An 18,210-nucleotide genomic window follows, 5' to 3' on the forward strand; every position below is an offset into this window, starting at 1 on the left:
ATAGCTCCTTGAAAGTGGAGTCGCAGGTAGATAGGATAGTGGAGGCGGCGTTTGGTATGCTTTCCTTTATTGGTCAGAGTATTGAGTACAGGAGTTGAAAGGTCATGTTGCGGCTGTACAGGACATTGGTTAGGCCACTGTTGGAATATTGCATGCAATTCTGATCTCCTTCCTATCTGAAAAAGATTTTGTGAAACTTGAAAGATTTACAAGGATGTTGCCAGGGTTGGAGGATCTGAACTACAGGGAGAGGCTGAACAGGCTGGGGCTGTTTTCCCTGGAGCGTCGGAGGCTGAGGGGTGACCTTATAGAGGTTTACAAAATTATAAGGGGCATGGATAGGATAAATAGACAAAGTCTTTTCCCTGGGGTCGGGGAGTCCAGAACTAGAGGACATAGGTTTAGGGTGAGAGGGGAAAGATAAAAAGGAGACCTAAGGGGCAACTTTTCCATGCAAATGGTGGTATGTATATGGAATGAGCTGCCAGAGGATGTGGTGGAGGCTGGTACAATTGCAACATTTAAGAGGCATTTGGATGCGTATATGAATAGGAAGGGTTTGGATGGATATGGGCTGGGTGCTGGCAGGTGGGACTAGATTGGGTTGGGATATCTGGTCGGCATGGATGGGTTGGACCAAAGGGTCTGTTTCCATGCTATACATCTCTATGGCTCTAAAGTGCAAACCCAGCACATTCATCCTGGTGGTGGGTTTTAGTGATGTTTTATGTAACCTATTGGATTAGATGATGCAGTACTCCATCATGCTGTCTTGGATGGCCATCCTGGTCAATATCCTGATCCTTATCCTCAGAAGATTTCTCACAATCACTCACCCTTTGCAATCTCCAGCTATGAAGAGAACTCCCTTTCTGGGATCTTCTGTAAACTATGCTACAGGTGCTCAGGCACCAAAACCTCATTCTAAGGAGTACTATGTTCTATTCCAGTATGGTCCTGGTGGAAGTATGAGCAGTGTTGTCCCTTCATTCTGCATTAGGTGCAGTTTTTGTAAAGATGATTGTCATGAACCACGTTTGCAGGGGGTACCCATTGCCTCCCAGCAGTCACTGACGTGACCCAAGGTTCATGTGAGCATACAGGAACCTGGTACTTCTTTTGAATGCAAGAGACATGGCAGGTCTCAGCACAGACCTCCAAATTCTGGCATTTACGGTCACCTTTAAACTGAACATTGATGGACTAGAAACCTTTCTGTGGATGAATGGTGTAGGTTAGCATTAGATGCTGTTAAAGCAGTGTGGGTGTGGTCAATAGCTTTGTGCACCTGGAGAAAGTCAGTGATGGTAGAGAAGCCAGGGCCTTCTGACATTTATCCACATTCCCTGTAATTTTTTCTGTCCTCTGAAGTAAGTGCGTGGCAACGTCTTCCAAAATTGGAAGTCAATTTGTTGCCATGCCAATTAGCATGGATGCAACCTCACAGTAGCTACATGGTGGCCCAACTTAGAGGAAGCATTGTTCCCCAAGTTGGAAGAAGGATTTGAAGAGTTGTAGTGTGGGAAAAACAGTACCGGTCACATATCAGATGCATCTGTGGGTCAAAGATTGGGAAATGTTACACAGGCCCCTAGTTGTTCCTTGAAACAAGCCACAGACATAAAATTGGGACAGCTCTGCCTTTCATGGGATGGGATAGCCACCCGGTGCTCTCGAGCACAAGTTCTGCTCCGGCAGATTACATCGGCTGGTGATAATGACCAAGGACATTCCTAATCAGTGCCTGTACTTCTTTCAGAGAGTTGTAGATGACAGCAAGGCCCGTAAATCTGCAGTCTCCTTCTCCATTCTCCTCTGCCTCCCAGGTGGATGTTCACCTACAAGTTTTCTATCTGGAAGCGGTAAGGCAGCCACTGAGGGTTGCTGTCCTTGGTGACGATATTGAAATTGCCCTCAGCTTCTGTGGTCTTCAGATTTGAACCAAGGACACAAGGACTCTAATTAAAGTGACCTCCATGTGTGATTTCTGAGCAGATATTCTGTGGAGAATGGCAGAAAAATTATGTAATTTTATTGAAGGGACTCTTGAGACTTCACACCCATCACTTTGCATGCAGTGGCAGCCATTTTGTTACTGCATAGTGGACTTTGGATTCAAGATGACCAGGTACCAACTTTGTTTCCAATGTGACTAACTTATAGGCACTGCCTGTGACCATGGATTTTCTTTCATTCTTCATTTTACCTTTTACATCACTGTCCCTGTAGCCTTTCAGCCTCCTGTGGTCTGTTGAGTCCTTTACATAATTATTAATGTGCCATTTTACCCCAACAGCATACAACTTTGGAAATTACTGTGCTCTTGTAGTGCCCTAAAGCTCCCATGCAGAGGCCAAAGTTACTGTGACCTGTGTAAGACACCCACACGTGAGGGAGCTCCAAATGCCTCCTATTCCCTTTAAGGTCTAATGCTATGGTTTCCAACTGGTTCCTGTTAGTCACCATTCCCAGAGTAACCCAGTGAAATGAAGCCCATTACAGTGATGTAAAAGGTAAAATGAAGAATGAAGGAAAATCCATGGTCACAGGTAGTGCCTACAAGTCACTCACATTGGAAACAAAGTTGGTACCTGGTCATCTTGAATCTAAAGTCCACTATGCAGTAACTACACAAAATAGCTGCCACTGAATGCAAAGTGATGGATATGAGGTCTCAAGTGTCCCTTCGATAAAATTACATAATTTTTCTGCCATTCTCCACAGAATATCTGCTCAGGAATCACACGTGGCAGTCACGGTGATTAGAGTCCTTGTGTTCTTGGTTCAAATCTGAAGACCACATACAAGCTGAGGGCAATTTCGATTTGAGTTGCCTGCTTTCCCTAGGACTCCATGAACCATCCCTGATAAATCCCCTGACCAGTATAGACAAGCACCAAGACTGACTCGTCTGGAGACCCCCGACTGACCCTGACACAACCCTGGACTAATTTCTCAATACGTACCCAACTGACCTACCAACAATCCTCAGAATGGTTACATGACCCTCAGTAATGATTGGACTTGGATTCCTGGATCCTGGTAGGACTGAGTGCCTGACAGACTGTGGCTATCTTCGAGGCAGAAATTGGTATCTTCTGATTGTCGTCCCACTCCACTCCATCTTGACCTTTGTTCCTGGCCATTTACTTGAAGCACTTGTAGTGTGTTTGCTCCATAAACTGCTGGCAAAAGTTCCAGATATGATTTTGATGCACTGTACCAAGCAACAACAAATCCATCCTTTTGACTGTTACTCTCCATTATGACAAGCTGCCTTTGTCTCATTCTGTGGTAAAAAGCAATGCAAGCCATAGAAGCTGCTCCCTGTAACTGATCTCTAAAGACCTTGGGGGTCTAAAATGCAATGTGAGATACAGAAAGGCTGGTGGCCTATAGACAGTGTCAAAGTCAGTGAGTATGTATTAAGAAAGCAATGTAACGTATCCAGAGGCTGGCATTATCCTATTAAGCACAATGTGAGTGAACAAGTAAGCCAACACCCATAAGATCCTCTTTGTACACATGAAGGTGAAGTGTATGCATCCCTGCATGTGCCTTGGATAAAGCTTGCACGTCCTAGGTGTCCCTGAACACAAAGTAACATGGTGTGTGAGCAAGACCAAGATAATGGTCAGAGGGTGGTGGCTGTAGCTTTGCATGGACAAAGGGTTGAGGAGGGTGATGGGCATGGAGAGTTCCAGGATGCTGTTATGAGGAAGTAATTGAATGCTGGCTGGAACAGGTGCTTGGTGAGCTGCAGCTGTCTAATACTGCTCTGAAGGAAATTAGCACCATCTACAGTTCTTTAGAGAGGACAAGAAGAATTGGGAATAATGCATATAAAAGTCTTGTTGGAGCTTTAATGGAAATGGGGAATTTCCCTGTTCCAAAGTCACCATTGAATGGAATATTTTTCTTGAAAATGAAATTGATTTTTTTCTTCTCTATATATTTTCCCGCTGTTCTCCCCTGCTCCCGCCTCACCATCAAGGGGCAAACTCTGCCATTATATGAATATGATTTTGTATGTTATTGTACAAATTCATAGAAATTATTTAATGCTAAGCATCTTTGTAATTTGAAAGTGTAAGATAGACTGAACAAAGGAGAAAAAAGGAGATACACTAAAGGAGAAAGCTGATGTGTACAAAACTTTATTAACAAATGCTTATTTTAGTCACAGCAGACGTAATGAATAAATACTTAAAAATCATGACTTCAAATAATAAATACCTGTTACAATTTGAAAATTGTTACTAATGGTAATGGCTAAGTTTTGTTAAAGAACTCACTGACTAACCTCATCTTCCGGATGTGACAGCTGTATTGTTCAGCTGACTAATGCTCAAAAATAACTGAATGAAAGAAAGCCAACTTATTTGAGGGTCCTTTAGGTAAGCAGTTATAATTATTCCACTAATAATTTAATAGAGGGACTACATCTTAAGACTGTTTAATTGTCATCTTTTTAAAGAACTGATATTAAATTCTTATCTGCGGCAAAAATTTAATTGCGCAAAGGCCTTTCTCTTAAAAAAAACTACATAGCACAAAATGCATTGGATTGCGTATAACAAATCCCTTGATACTCATATTCCACATTATTCAATTAATAATCTTTATTTTAAACAATGTTATGCTAATTCCATTTACTTGAGCTTTTGCCTTTAGAGGCAACTGAAAAATCTCACATAGTATATTCTGTTAAAAATATCTTAATGCTTGGGAATAAAGACATTTTATGATCCCTATTCTTCCTCAAAGTGAGGTCAGTTTTACGTACCTCTGTGTGATAACACGAAATCTGCTTTCATTCACTTCATTACAAAAAAATAGAAAATGCACTTCAAGTAATTTCTAATATTAGAAGTGATGCTGCGTAATAAAAGGTAGTTTTTTTTGCTCAGCATTTACATTAGTTAAGCAACAAAGTAAAATAATAGATCTATTCTTTTACAAAATCCTGTCCTTATCACTGCATTAATCTATTTAATTCAATGCAAATCTGTACCTTCTGATCACCAAACACTGAATTAAAATCTAACCCGTTGTGGAACTTCAAAATATACATTTAACTTTATACTCAGTGAATAATGCTGGACTGTAATATACAAAGCCAAAAAAAAAATTCATTGTGAATATATATATATATGCATCAACACTATATCGATCCAAACATTAGGCAATGTTTGATATTTTTAAAAAAGTAGAGCATAGAAAGAAAGTTCTGAATGCATCCACATCAAATTCTCCCACACCATCATTTTAATAGAGGCATTAACTTGAAACAGCCTACTGCTTCTGTTAATTAATTTCAAGGAATTTGATAAGAATGCTTTAAGTGCGTATGACACATTGATGATATTCAGATTTACTCTTAAAATTTATTTGGCCCAAACAAAATAAATGGATAGTTAATAATCAGCATCTCCATTTGCTGAAAACTTTGTGTGTTAATTTATATAGCAGGCCTTCTCAATTAAATTTCCTTTCTGCTTCAAATTTCTAAATAAATGCTTTCTCCAGCTAATGTACTAATTATAATCAGAAACCAAAACATGTTTTCTATTAAATGCAGGAAAGCACTTTGATTACACATTCACTTCTTCAATGTGGCCTTTTCTGCTTTATTTACTGTAAGCTGAGGATCCTCAAAATGTCAGCATCCAGCTTTGCATTATAAGTCCTCAATGTAGCATTTGGTCCAGCTAGACTGTGGAGGGTAACTATGCAAGCTGAGCTGTTTGGCAATGGGAGACTCCTGTCAGTCGAGCAGTTTGGTTTTGAGAGTCCATTGAGAAATTCCACACTGTATCCTGATGACTCTTGAAGCAAACAATAACGACATTAAGTGGAAACTAGACAATCAGCTTGGAAGGGACAACTTGTCTCGTAACCAGGGCACGTTTTTCCTCCCTGTGGTTTTGTCCTAGTCCAAGCGCATGAAGTTCCTCAATTCATCTGTGTGAGGATTCAGGCAGGCAATGAGTCAGATCAAGGCACTTACGCAGATTGCGGAGGGCAGCTTGGTGGTGCTGGCGTTCCATTTCATACCTCTGCTTACACATTCTCAGCTCCTGCAGGGACAAAATACCACATAAACTGGTGCTTATTACCATCGGGACCTTTGATTAGACTTGACTACAGGGGTCTTTTAAAAGCAATTTTAAAACCAGCTAAGTTTCTCAGCTTAGTAGTAATCAAGGCATTGGACATACAAATAAATATTGAAGCACTACAGTAATTTGAAACATTCCCATGGCATGTATAGAAGATTGACAGGACAGTTTCTGGGCGCATTTGTGACCTGCACAGAGTTGGTTTGAGTGACTAATTCCTCATGCCTATTCAACACACAATCTTTTCAAATACTTGTCCCTCCTACGTGGGATTTTGCAGAATCCTGCTGCATATCTGGGAAAGTTGGTTTCAAATGATTTTGTTGGTGAGATTCCTACCATTGCCAGGGAAGGATGGATCAGAAAGAAAAATGGCAGCTGCAGGCCTTAGGCAGAGCAGAGCATCACCCCACTCCTAGGGGCAGCTGAAGATTAAAATAAAATGTAAACATGGGGGGTGTGAGAGTGTAATCTGTCTTCTTGTGTCTGATTCCAATCCTTGGGGACAGACTTGAGTTTTATCTTCCCAACCACATTTCAATGATGACTCAGTCACAATGGTGACTCCTTTCAGGGAGCTGATATAACAGCTGATTTCCAAATCCATTCAATCTAGAAACACTGCAAACTGGTGGGGCTGGGGTAAGTTCTATAATTACAAATCATCTTTATTGTCCGTGCGATTTATCGAACAAATACGGATGTTGCAATGACCCTTCCCTTCCCCTGATACTGATCTTCTTCTCCCTACATTATCTGAAGTCTCTAGTTTCTGACTGCTTGCTGCGAACAGCAGAAAAGGTACCCCCTCACAGTATTCCACTTCAAAGGGCAAACAAATCAGTAAACATTTCCAAGTCGAGCAAAATGTTCTTTTAAAATCAACGGATGCCTGTCTGAGTGAAATTACGATAAACGTCCACTCCAAGTGCTGGTTGGCATTCTACTGTAATGTACTGCAGATACGTCTCTCATTTTCATACAAGAGATCCTTGTACTTTTGTTGGACGAGCAGAATTGGAAATCATCAGGGCAGCAAAGTGTCACATTTCTGCCAAAATGCTCCTAATTTAATTCAAAGAGATATCCAGCAATTTTTCAAGAACATTTCAGTTGCCTTGGAGTTGTGAATATTTACTGATGTTCTTCCTTTTAAGTGTAGCCGCTGCAGGAGGTGCTTTTTAAGCAGAGCACAATCAGAAATGCAGGGGTACCTTAGATAATGGACTTGGTGTCTGGCAATTGTGTAGCCAAGTTATTTCTTACCAACATGTGTGCACTAAGGTGCTCTGCTGTCAAGTTTAATTCATGATTTCTTTCCTTGAGATGATTCAGCTGCTCTTGGAGGACTTGTCGTTCCACATTTTTCTCTGCATTATAAAAATAATTTATCAATTGCATTAACACAAGTTGCATCAGCGAACATTATTCTTTCTCTTCACAATATAAGACCCTTTCCTGCCTCCTGCATACTAGGTACAAGGACTTGCAGCATTTCCTTATTTTTTAAAACATGAACAAAGTTGTAGTGATTGGGATTGTTTCTTTTATGCTCACCTCAACTGCAAATGCCTCATCAATGCACAGTGACACACTACTTGCAGTGATTTTAGATCAGTAATAAAACAGAAAGATGCAAAACAGTGAAATTAAAAACAGCATGGTAAACATATAAATCAGAAAAAAGTTCAATCAATCAGAATGATATGAAGAAAGCAAGGCAGATGGCTATGAGAACAGAATAACATTCTCAAATAAAGCAAAATGAACCCAGAGTGGCAATGTTCAAAATTCTTGAGAGAATTTGGAGGATGAACCAAGGCCAGAAATAGAGGAATGCAGAGTTCTTGATTACAGGGATAGGGAGACATGAAAAGGAAATGGAGCTTTAGCAGACAGGGAATAAATGTAGATGAGGGAAGTATTAGATTGGAGGATGAATACGACTTGCTCCTGTCAGGATACTTTTAAGATTTGCCTTTAGATGTTGTGATGGTGGCAAAGAACACAAAAGAGAAGGAGGAGGAAACCAAGCTTAGTCCTTGGCAGGAAATCCAGAGGCAATGGTGATGCAACATGAAGAGATGCTATTCCATAAAGACACTGTTATTTTTATTTGTACATGAGTTTTGGGCACTGCAGGCTGTACCAGCATTTATCCCTATGACTACCACTGGAAACATACAAGTGGAACCAAAGGAGGCCAGTGTCACTTGGTCAGTCAATGAAGTAAAATAAAGAAAGTATTGCGTTTACATAGCAACTTGCATGATGAGAGGATGTCTCATAGCACGTAACCATTAATTATTGCTGCAGTATATAAACAAAACGGTGGCAGTTTTTCATCTTGTAAGATCTTGTTGGTAGTCAACTCTATGTTAAGTATGACCTTGGTCCACTCTGGCATGGCAGCCTCAATCACATTTTGTGCAGAGGAAGATGACAGTCTTAAGCTACACCAGGTTATAGTCCAACAGGTTTAATTGGAAGCAGTAGCTTTCGGAGCGCTGCTCCTTCATCAGGTGGTTGTGGAGTACACAATTGTAAGAGACAGAATTTATGGCAAAAGTTTACAGTGTGATGTAACTGAAATTATACATTGAAAAATACCTGGATTGTTTGTTAAGTCTCTCATCTGTTAGAATGACCATAATAGTTTCACTTCTTTCATATGTAAATTACAAAACTTTTTTAAGAAGTTACATTCTCAGGTTAACTGTAACAATTGGTGTCAGCCCAGATAAGATGTTGAAGGTGTTAGCCCCCTGTGTTCCGTTGTCTGTGCCATAATATTTAGACTGATTCTAATCTAAAAATGAGTCAAATATTATGGCACAGAAAACAGAACACAGGGAGCTAACATCTTATCTGGGTTGACACCAATTGTTACAGTTAACCTGAGAATGTAACTTTTAAAAAAAGTATTGCGATCTATATATAAAAGAAGTGAAACTATCAAGGTCATTCTATCAGATGAGAGACTTAACAGACAATCAAGGTATTTTTCAATGTATAATTTCAGTTACATCACACTGTAAATTTTTGCTTTAAATTCTATGTCTTACAAGTGTATATTCCACAACCACCTGATGAAGGAGCGTCGCTCCGAAAGCTAGTGCCTCCAATTAAACCTGTTGGGCTATAACCTGGTGTTGTGTGATATTTAATTGGGATCTGTAAGCTATATTGTTATGGTTGGAAGATAACCTGGTGTTGTGTGATATTTAATTGGGATCTCTAAGCTATATTGTTGTGGTTGGACGATAACCTGGTGTTGTGTGATATTTAATTGGGATCTGTAATGGTTACCTGTTAAACTTTGTTGATATGTTTGTGTGTCACATGGTCCTTGTTTGACCCTTCTTCACATACTGCTGAGGAGCATTCTGCTAGGATTTGGGATTCTTTGCACTGATTGGACTTCTTACACATTTGAGCCCTATAGTCTTTTGCAGAATATAGCTCAGATATGTCATTAAATGCTGGACATTGTCTTGTTGTGTTAGAGATGCCACACTTCATACAACATTTGAATATTCTACTCAATCTGAGACAGATGCAATTGTTGCTCCAGAGTCAAGCATCCAAAGATGCTGCCAGCCTGCTATAACTGGTTTGAATTAGTGACTTTCTTCTGGAGAGCATCAAAAGCGCATTTTTTAGGTTTGCCAGGAGTGATTTTCTGAAGACTTTGATGGGAGTGGAGGTAATGATTAGTTCTATAAGCCTCCTAGCCAAGATAGCTTCAGTGAAGTTACATTCTATACCTTGATGTTGAACCTGGCTACAAATTGAACATTACTTTAAGCTGGCTGTCGTCAATATGATAATGAGATCAAACCTACGTATCCTGAAATTTATTCAAAATGTAAGTTGATCTTCTAAAATCTGAAACTGCTTTTCAAGATATTTGCAGTGAACATCTGAAATAACAACAGATTTTATTCTCTTTAACTATGAGGTGCCGCAAAGGGAGAAGAAATTTGACTACTCGTTGTTGTTTCTCAGTGCTCGGCAGGTTCATAAAGACTGATACATTATTTAAATAACCAGGCAAGGATTAGATGTCACATCTGTGGAGAGAAATCAGAGTTAAAAGTTTCGGGTTGAGTTAATTTTGACCCAAGACGTTAACTCTGATGCTGCAAAACTTGCTGAGCTTTTCCAGCAACTTCTGTTTTTGGTCCTGTTTTACAGCATCCACAGTTCTTTCAGTTTTCAATTAGGCTGAGAAGTTTTTTTTTCCATTTTTCTTTAATAGATTTATTGCCCCTAAAATGCCACTGTAAGGAACTGGAGGACAGTGTAATGCTTTTCCTTTTTTTTGTGCTGTTAGCTTCTTTTCTTTCTTGACTCTATGTTGCTGCCTCTTTAAAAGCTGTAGGTTTGTGCCTGGAGGAAGCGTTTATTAAAAAAAAATGAGATGATAATGTCACATGTGCTTCTTTTTATTTTCAGGAAAAGAAAATGGTGGTATTGACTGACGGCTGTACCTAGAATGCCACTTCATCCAGAGCAGATGTCTGGGCCCATGCTGAGATAAAAATATAATTCTAAGTATTAATGGCAGACTTTATTTAACATGAGAGACAATTAGACAACTCCTTTTGATATTCCCTTTTGAAACTTTGACAATTGCCTTTGATACATTTTTCAGAGCCAGAGAGCTTAACAAAAACCTTAACACACATTCATATTTACTTTTAGCAATCCAAGTTATGCTGTCTCCCAAAAAGGAGCTTATGTTTTTCAAAGTGTACCTGAACTTCCTGAAAGGTGGCTCAGAGCCATATACAAAAGCAGCGTGTTAAGTTATTCTATAGATTCCAGGTCACACAGACATATATATTGAAGACAGTCGTGTGTCATTCCACCATAAACATGCCCACATCACCTTTGGTGTTACGTGGCTGGCTTGTCGCTGAGGGGAAAATCCCCTGGCTTTCAGGCTGAACCAGCTGAGAGCTGGTACCGGGAGGGGTGCTGCAGAAAAGGGACCTGCTGGTGGCCGGAGAGGCATTAGAATAATTGACTCCTTACAGTGCAGAAAGAGGCCATTCAACCCATCGAGACTGCACTGACACTCCGAAGAGCATCCCACCTAGACCCAGCCCCCTCCCCTATCCGAATAACCCCACATTTACCATGACTAAGTCCACCTAGCCTACACACCTATGGAACACTGCAGACAATTTAGCATGACCAGTCCACCTCAGGTGACTTTCCATGTGGAGTTTGCATGTAGGAGTATGGGTGGGTTGCGCTTCGGCGGGGCGGTGTGGACTTGTTGGGCCGAAGGGCCTGTTTCCACACTGTAAGTAATCTAATCTAATCTAATCAAATAATACATTGTGTCACCTACTACAATTCAATAGGACCAATGTCCTCCTAAAGCACTGACACTTTGCAAAACATAGGAGTCCCATCTGATATGTTCCACATGTGCTGACCAAGTGTAGGGCTGAGGTGGGCATCTTTGGACTGCAGGAAAAAACTGAAGCACCCAGGGGAAACCCACAAAGAATGTGCAAACTCCACACAGAAAGTCACTCGAGGGTGAAGTTGAACCTGGGTCCCTGGGTCTAACATATCTTAGATTATTCCTTTCCAGTGAGACCTCTGTAGCTCTAGGAACACTAGTTTGATCGCTCAATATCCATTTTTAAATATATTTCCAAATCAATCTGCGCAGCAGTGTTATTACACACCTCTGAGGCAGTGGGACTTGAAACCAGAGATATTACCACTGCACCACAAGAGGCCCCAATCAATGCCTATTAGAGACACACACAGTTGCTGTAGTACATTCTCTCCATGTCTTCGTTCTTCTCATACTCTTGGGTTATATTTGGTATCATTGGACCCTCTTTTACAGTTTACAAATGAACTCCCACCTGGAACATCCATTTCAGGATCCTAACCAAAATGGCAGCTTCTGCAGCATCGGCTAACTGATCAAGACATGGAGGGCAATTGGTTGGATGGAGGATGGTTCGTGTGTGGGGTGGGTTTCTGGAGGGGGCAGCGGATGAAGGTACAGTTACAACATTTAAAAGGCATTTAGGTAAGTACATGAATAGGAAATGTTTGGAAGGATATCGGCCAAGCACAGGCAGATGGGACTAAATTAGTTTGGGATTATGGTCAGCATGGATTGGTTGGACCAAAGGGTCTGTTTCCAAGCTGTAGGTCTCTATGACTCTAAAACTATCACCCTGGTCATGGCGGGTGGAGCAAACAAAAACTGAACCTTATGATTCTAAGTAACCATTGGTTTCCAGAAAAGAAATCAATTAAGAAAAATGCAACCCAGTAGACTTGCAATTACATCCAAAATGTTTGGCCTATTCGGACATGCTTTTTTTTTTACCTTCAATATATTCTTGATAGGCTTGAAGGACACCTGTCACTCCCTGCCATTTTAGGTGCTGTTCCATTTCATCCTGGCTGTCCAGTTCCTCCGGCTGTTGGTTAACCTCTCTGTTCTGATCCACACTCTCCAGCACTTGCTGTTGTGGTACATCACACAACGATGACCTCTGAGCTGGTGAGCTGTAATGCACAGCATTCTCCTGATCACCCACTGAAAAGTTAATGAACAAAATGATGTTCCAGTTCAAACATACATGCACGATGGATCAGTTACCAAACTATGTTGTTTGTACACAGCAGGCCTGGCAAAAGAAAATATACCAAGTAGTGCAGTGTGTAGGTCACAAAGGCAAAATATAAAGCCTTACTTTAAAGTTATCAGTTAATTATTAACAGGGAAACACTACTGTCATCAATTTAATGTAATGGGTAACTTCAAATGACTATATATTTAGTATCATAGAGCCCCTACAGAGTGGAAGCAGGCTGTTCGGCCCATCAAGTTCAAAGAGCAAATGACCCAGATCCAATCCTATTCCCTATAGCCCTGCATCTCCCACAGCTAATCCACCTAGCCTGCAGATCCCTGGACACTACAGCCTAACTTGCATTTCTTTGGGCTGCGGGAGGAAACCCAGGCAGACACAGGAAGAACATGCAAACTCCACATGGAAAGTCACCTGAGGCTGGAATCTAACCTGGGTCTTTGGTGTTGTAAGGCAGCAGTACTAACCACTGAGCTGCAGTACCATCTAAATTCTTACCAAAGTAACTTTTCACTTCCACCACATCATGCTACAGTATGAAACTTGCACAAATTTGGTTAATTTCTGGCACATTAAATTACCTACAGTGTGGAAACAGGATCTTCGGCCCAACAAGTCCACACCAACCCTCCAAAGACCAACCCACCCAGACCCATTCCCCTACATTTACCCCATTCACCTAACACTATGGGCAATTTAGCATGGCCAATTCACCTAACCTGCACATTTTAGGACTGTGAGAGGAAATTGGAGCACTCAGAGGAAACCCACACAGACATGGGGTGAATGTGCAAACTCCACACAGACAGTTGCCTGAGGCGGGAATTGAACCCAGGTCTCTGGCACTGTGAGGCAGCAGTGCTAACCACTGTGCCACCGTGCCGCCCAAAGCAATCACCAACCCTGCGCAGCACTGCAAACTTCACTGGCTAGCCCACCTCAGCCCTACACTTGGTCAGCACATGTGGAACATATCAGATGGGACTCCTATGTTTTGCAAAGTGTCAGTGCTTTAGGAGGACATTGGTCCTATTGAATTGTAGGTGACACAATGTATTATTTGATTAGATTAGATTAGATTAGATTAGATTACTTACAGTGTGGAAACAGGCCCTTCGGCCCAACAAGTCCACACCGCCCCGCCGAAGCGCAACCCACCCATACTCCTACATGCAAACTCCACATGGAAAGTCACCTGAGGCTGGAATCGAACCTGGGTCTTTGGTGTTGTAAGGCAGCAGTACGAACCACTGAGCTGCAGTACCATCTAATTTCTTACCAAAGTAATTTTTCTCTTACACATTTGGTTTGCACAATGTGTAAATGTAAGGCTAACTAAAGCCTGGACTATCCTATAACCATATGGTCAATTCTACTCAGGGAAGCAATCCCAATGAGATATTTTATCACATTTCTGTTTGTTGCTTCAGTTCATGGATAACGTTTATGGCAATAAATAGCCATATTGATTGGTGCATGCAAAAATCTGTATCCAGCCCAGGGATACTAATTTGGTTTTACCATCCCCAGTTTTGAAATGAAATAATGGCTTTTAGTTTTATGTAAAACATTTTACCTTTAAATTGAGAAAAATCTTGCCATCACTGCAACATTGGCATCAAAGTGCCCTCTGGATTGATGGCATTGGTTCAGGTTTGCCCACACTGGAAGTTGTTACATACCTGCTGCCTCATCTCAATGTTCCAGTGCCAGGTATAATTTACAATCCCCAGAACTAACCAGCACTGGTACTTTGGGGATCAAGCACTGAACAGAAAGAGACTGCACAGGAACTACTAACAACCAGAAGCCCCTTTACATTGCTTCTAATGGCTGTTGACAAATCCCAACCCTGTCACATTACAGGTAGCAACAGTACTCCGAATCTCCTCACTGGTAAAAGTTCATCAACTGGCCCTGTGATCAGGGACTGGCATTGATTCCTGCTTAAGCAACACCTTGATTTTAAAATTCTCAACCTTGTTTTCAAAGCTTCACATTGCCTCCACTTTCTCCAACTCTGTAATCTTCTCCAGCACCACTGCCTCCTGGATATCTGTGTTTCTGGCCCCTCGAGCATCCCAGTTTTAATTGGTCCAACATTGGTGGCTGTAATTTCCGCTTCCACAGATCTAAGCTCTTGAAGTTTTTCCCTAAACTGCTTCACCTCTCACATTTGAGCAACCGATTTCAAACCTACATCCCTGAACAAGATTCCAATCAACTGCCCCAATACGGCTTTATGTGACCCAGTGCCAAATTTTGTTTGAAATCCTCCTGTGAAGCAAGTTGTGGCATTCCATTATGTTGGTTACGCTGCATGAATCCAAGTTGCGGAGGTTAATTTTATTGACCTGGCAGATGTCTCTAAGAAATCAGTCAACTCAGTGTAATTCAATAAATATACATCCGCCTTGCCCAATTTGTACAACACTGTATACTTAATGCTTTTATAAACTGTGCAGCTTGGCTGGTGTCAAATATTATTTAAGCTCGTTTTATTGAGGTTGATGAATTTCCTCATTTCAAGTTGTTTCTCCTCTGCTCCTCCGTGAGTTCCTCCTGGTCTAAGCTTCTTCCTGGAACTACTGTCTCTCAATTCAGAGCTAATTAAGGCACATTGTGGAAGGTCAAATTTGACCCAACTGAAGGCCACCTTAGGTCATTTTCTCATTGCGCTGGTATTCCAGTGTTGGCGAGGGAGAGCCCGGATTTAGCCCACATGGGCAGGAGGGAGGTACCCCTGCCTGGAGGTTTGGAGGGGGGGGAGGTGTTAGACTCTGCGCTTCATGGCAAACTCTGTTAGTGGCAAGGACTTCCATAATGGGAAACTCCCACTCGTCTGCACGGAAACCACTTCCCTTGCATTGGCAATGCCTGGCTGACTGCCCATGGCAAGGTCACCAACCTCTCCCTCTACCTTACCCTCTGCCCTATTGAGTCTCCAGCATTGCTCCTGCTCTTGGGTGTTCTGTAGTCCAGAAGTGGCCTCCCAGGACTATACAGCTGCTGGTCTTCTGACTGATTAGATTAGATTCACTACAGTGTGGAAACAGACCTTTCGGCCGAACAAGTCCACACCAACCCTCCGAAGAGTAACCCACCCAGACCCATTTCCCTCTGACTAATGCACCTAACACTATGGGCAATTTAGCGTGGCCAGTTCACCTGACCTGCACCTCTGCAGATTGTGGGAGGAAACCGGAGCACCAGGAGGAAACTGGAGCCATCACAGGGAGCATGTGCAAACTCCACACAGACAATCACCTGAGGCTGGAATCGAACCCTGGTGCTGTGAGGCAGCAGTACTAACTACTGACCCACTGTGCCGCCCCATGGCCAGCAGCTCCTGGAGATAGGATATATCCCTCCATAAAGCACAGGAAGTCTGACAGCTGGTAGGTAAGCGTTCGCTTGGGGTTTAATCCCAACTGGGTACCCGGAAATAGCTGCATTGGGGTTGCCGTGGGCTTTTTGTTTATTGCATAGTACCACCAGTGTGTAGTCATTAAACTCTGCCCATTGTCTGTGCCAGTGTCAGGAATGCATGACACAAATTCTTCCCCATTGTTATCAGACGTACAAATGGAGCCCTCATATATTAGCATTGATCTTTCTCTGTTGCTATAACACCATATTCTGCATTTTGTTCTATTACCCTGATGTACTGACGAAAGGTCTGATTCGTCTGGATACCATGCTAAACAATACTTTTCACTGTATCTCAGTGCATATGACAATAATAAATCAAAATCAATTTAGATTTCAAAGGCTAATATGGTGTTGCTAAATTTAATTTGTGCTAGATTTAACATTGTCAGCCTGCAAACAGCTACAACCTGGGCTCGTAATTTGTTGTTACTCCGACCGGATTGAACAATTGAACAATGGTCAGCGTGGTGGAAACTCAGGAGTTTGCTCATGACTTTCATCCTGCAACAAACTGGTCACACCACATGGTATGGATTAAAGAATTACACTGTTGGCTTCAGCTCATCTGAACTGCGATTCCTGTTGCCTGATGGTGTACAGAGGCTGATGCCAGCTTGGAGTGCTGAGTGCCCAACAAGAGGAAAGAAAAATGTCGAGGTGGGGGGGTCAGTGCGGGGCAGGGTGTGCAGACGCAAGGAGGGAATTAGGTCCGTAAACTCTCCAAACAAAATTAATTAGCTAGTAAAACAGAAATTGCTGGAAAAGCTCAGCAGGTCTGGCAGTATCTGTGGAGAGAAATCAGAGTTAACCTTTTCAGGTTCAGTGACCCTTCAGCCAGATCTGCTGTGCCTTTTCAGCAGTTTCTGTTTCTGATTTCCAGCATGCACCATTCCCTTGGATTCCAGTCAAAAGTAATCAGCTGTCTTGACTTGCTCTATTACCTTTGGACTGGTCTGAAGCCTGGCTCTTACTGTTCTGGAACACGGATCCGTGGTAATTCTGCAAGATCTCATCCAGCAGTTTGATTTTTCCATTCCTGTCCGTTAGCATCCCAGCTGGTTTGCCCTGGCCACTGGGGGCGCTACAAGGCTCTGGCACTCCCAGCTTGTCAGATTTGTTCTCATTTACACTGCCCGTACGATCCTTCGACACAGACTCTGCTGCTTCTGGTGTCAGTGTGGGTCTGCATTGATCTGCCTGAGGCTGAGCTGGTAGATTCTCCTGAGAGCGTGCATTTGGATTGCTGTCAGCTGGAAGCACCGAGAGGCAGCTCACATCAGCTACACCTGTCACGCCAGCAGCATCTGCAAAATAAGAATGTATCATCTGTTCATGTCCTGATGTCTCTATGAACGCTTAAGTTCCTTAGTGTAAATATCCTGACAGCAGCATTACTCACATCTTGTGACGAGGGTATCGGCTGGGGACAAGCTCACTGCTTTGAATACTTGATTGAACAGCTGAGTCTAAACCAAACCTGACATAAAATCCAGGCCGGGTGTTTGAAGGGGACAACTCAGCAGTTGCGACAAACTTGCGTTAGACGCTGACAACAAAAGTCAAGTGAAACTGATCTCCTTTATGAATGAGCAAAGTGCTCAGTTTTGGTTTTACTGCCACCAGTGAAAATTCTGCACCTTAGGCTGACACTGTACCTCATCAAAAATCCCTCCCCCAACTTGAGTGATTTGAGGAAAAAAATCCTATTTAACATGCAGAGCAAGGGGACCTGCCTTGCTGAGGGAGGGAGAGACTCCAGATTGGAGGAATACTTCAGTCCACCCAACAATAATAATGTAATCATGTTTACATAGACCCAGGGAGCAATCATTTTAATTGATGCCAGCCTCCAGTTCCCTTGCTTTTCGATGGCCAGATTACCCGATTAAAGCAATGGAAAAATCAACAAAATTAGCTCTGCTTCTGTTTGATCAGCACATTCACCGTCTCTGTACCCAGACAATAGGCACTGGGCAACAACAAAGAAATCGGTAACTCTCGTTAATCTGTTTCTGCCA

General features: G+C 42.1%; 1 protein-coding gene across 9 annotated transcripts in view; it reads right to left on the reverse strand.

Moving 5' to 3' along the window:
- Positions 1-4,145: 4,145 nt before the first annotated feature.
- The window catches only part of LOC122564415 (genetic suppressor element 1-like), a 301,389-nt gene continuing 287,324 nt past the window's right edge, over positions 4,146-18,210 (reverse strand). For all 9 annotated transcript variants that reach the window (XM_043719252.1, XM_043719243.1, XM_043719246.1 and 6 more), the window contains 4 exons: positions 17,134-17,496; positions 12,493-12,705; positions 7,389-7,492; positions 4,146-6,080 (listed from right to left, as the gene is read on the reverse strand). In XM_043719252.1, the coding sequence (XP_043575187.1) occupies positions 5,961-6,080; positions 7,389-7,492; positions 12,493-12,705; positions 17,134-17,496 (800 nt within the window). In that variant the 3' untranslated portion in view covers positions 4,146-5,960. The remainder of the gene's footprint in view (positions 6,081-7,388; positions 7,493-12,492; positions 12,706-17,133; positions 17,497-18,210) is intronic.

Source organism: Chiloscyllium plagiosum, chromosome 29 (genome assembly GCF_004010195.1).
Source record: "Chiloscyllium plagiosum isolate BGI_BamShark_2017 chromosome 29, ASM401019v2, whole genome shotgun sequence".
Taxonomy (NCBI): Eukaryota; Metazoa; Chordata; class Chondrichthyes; order Orectolobiformes; family Hemiscylliidae; genus Chiloscyllium; species Chiloscyllium plagiosum.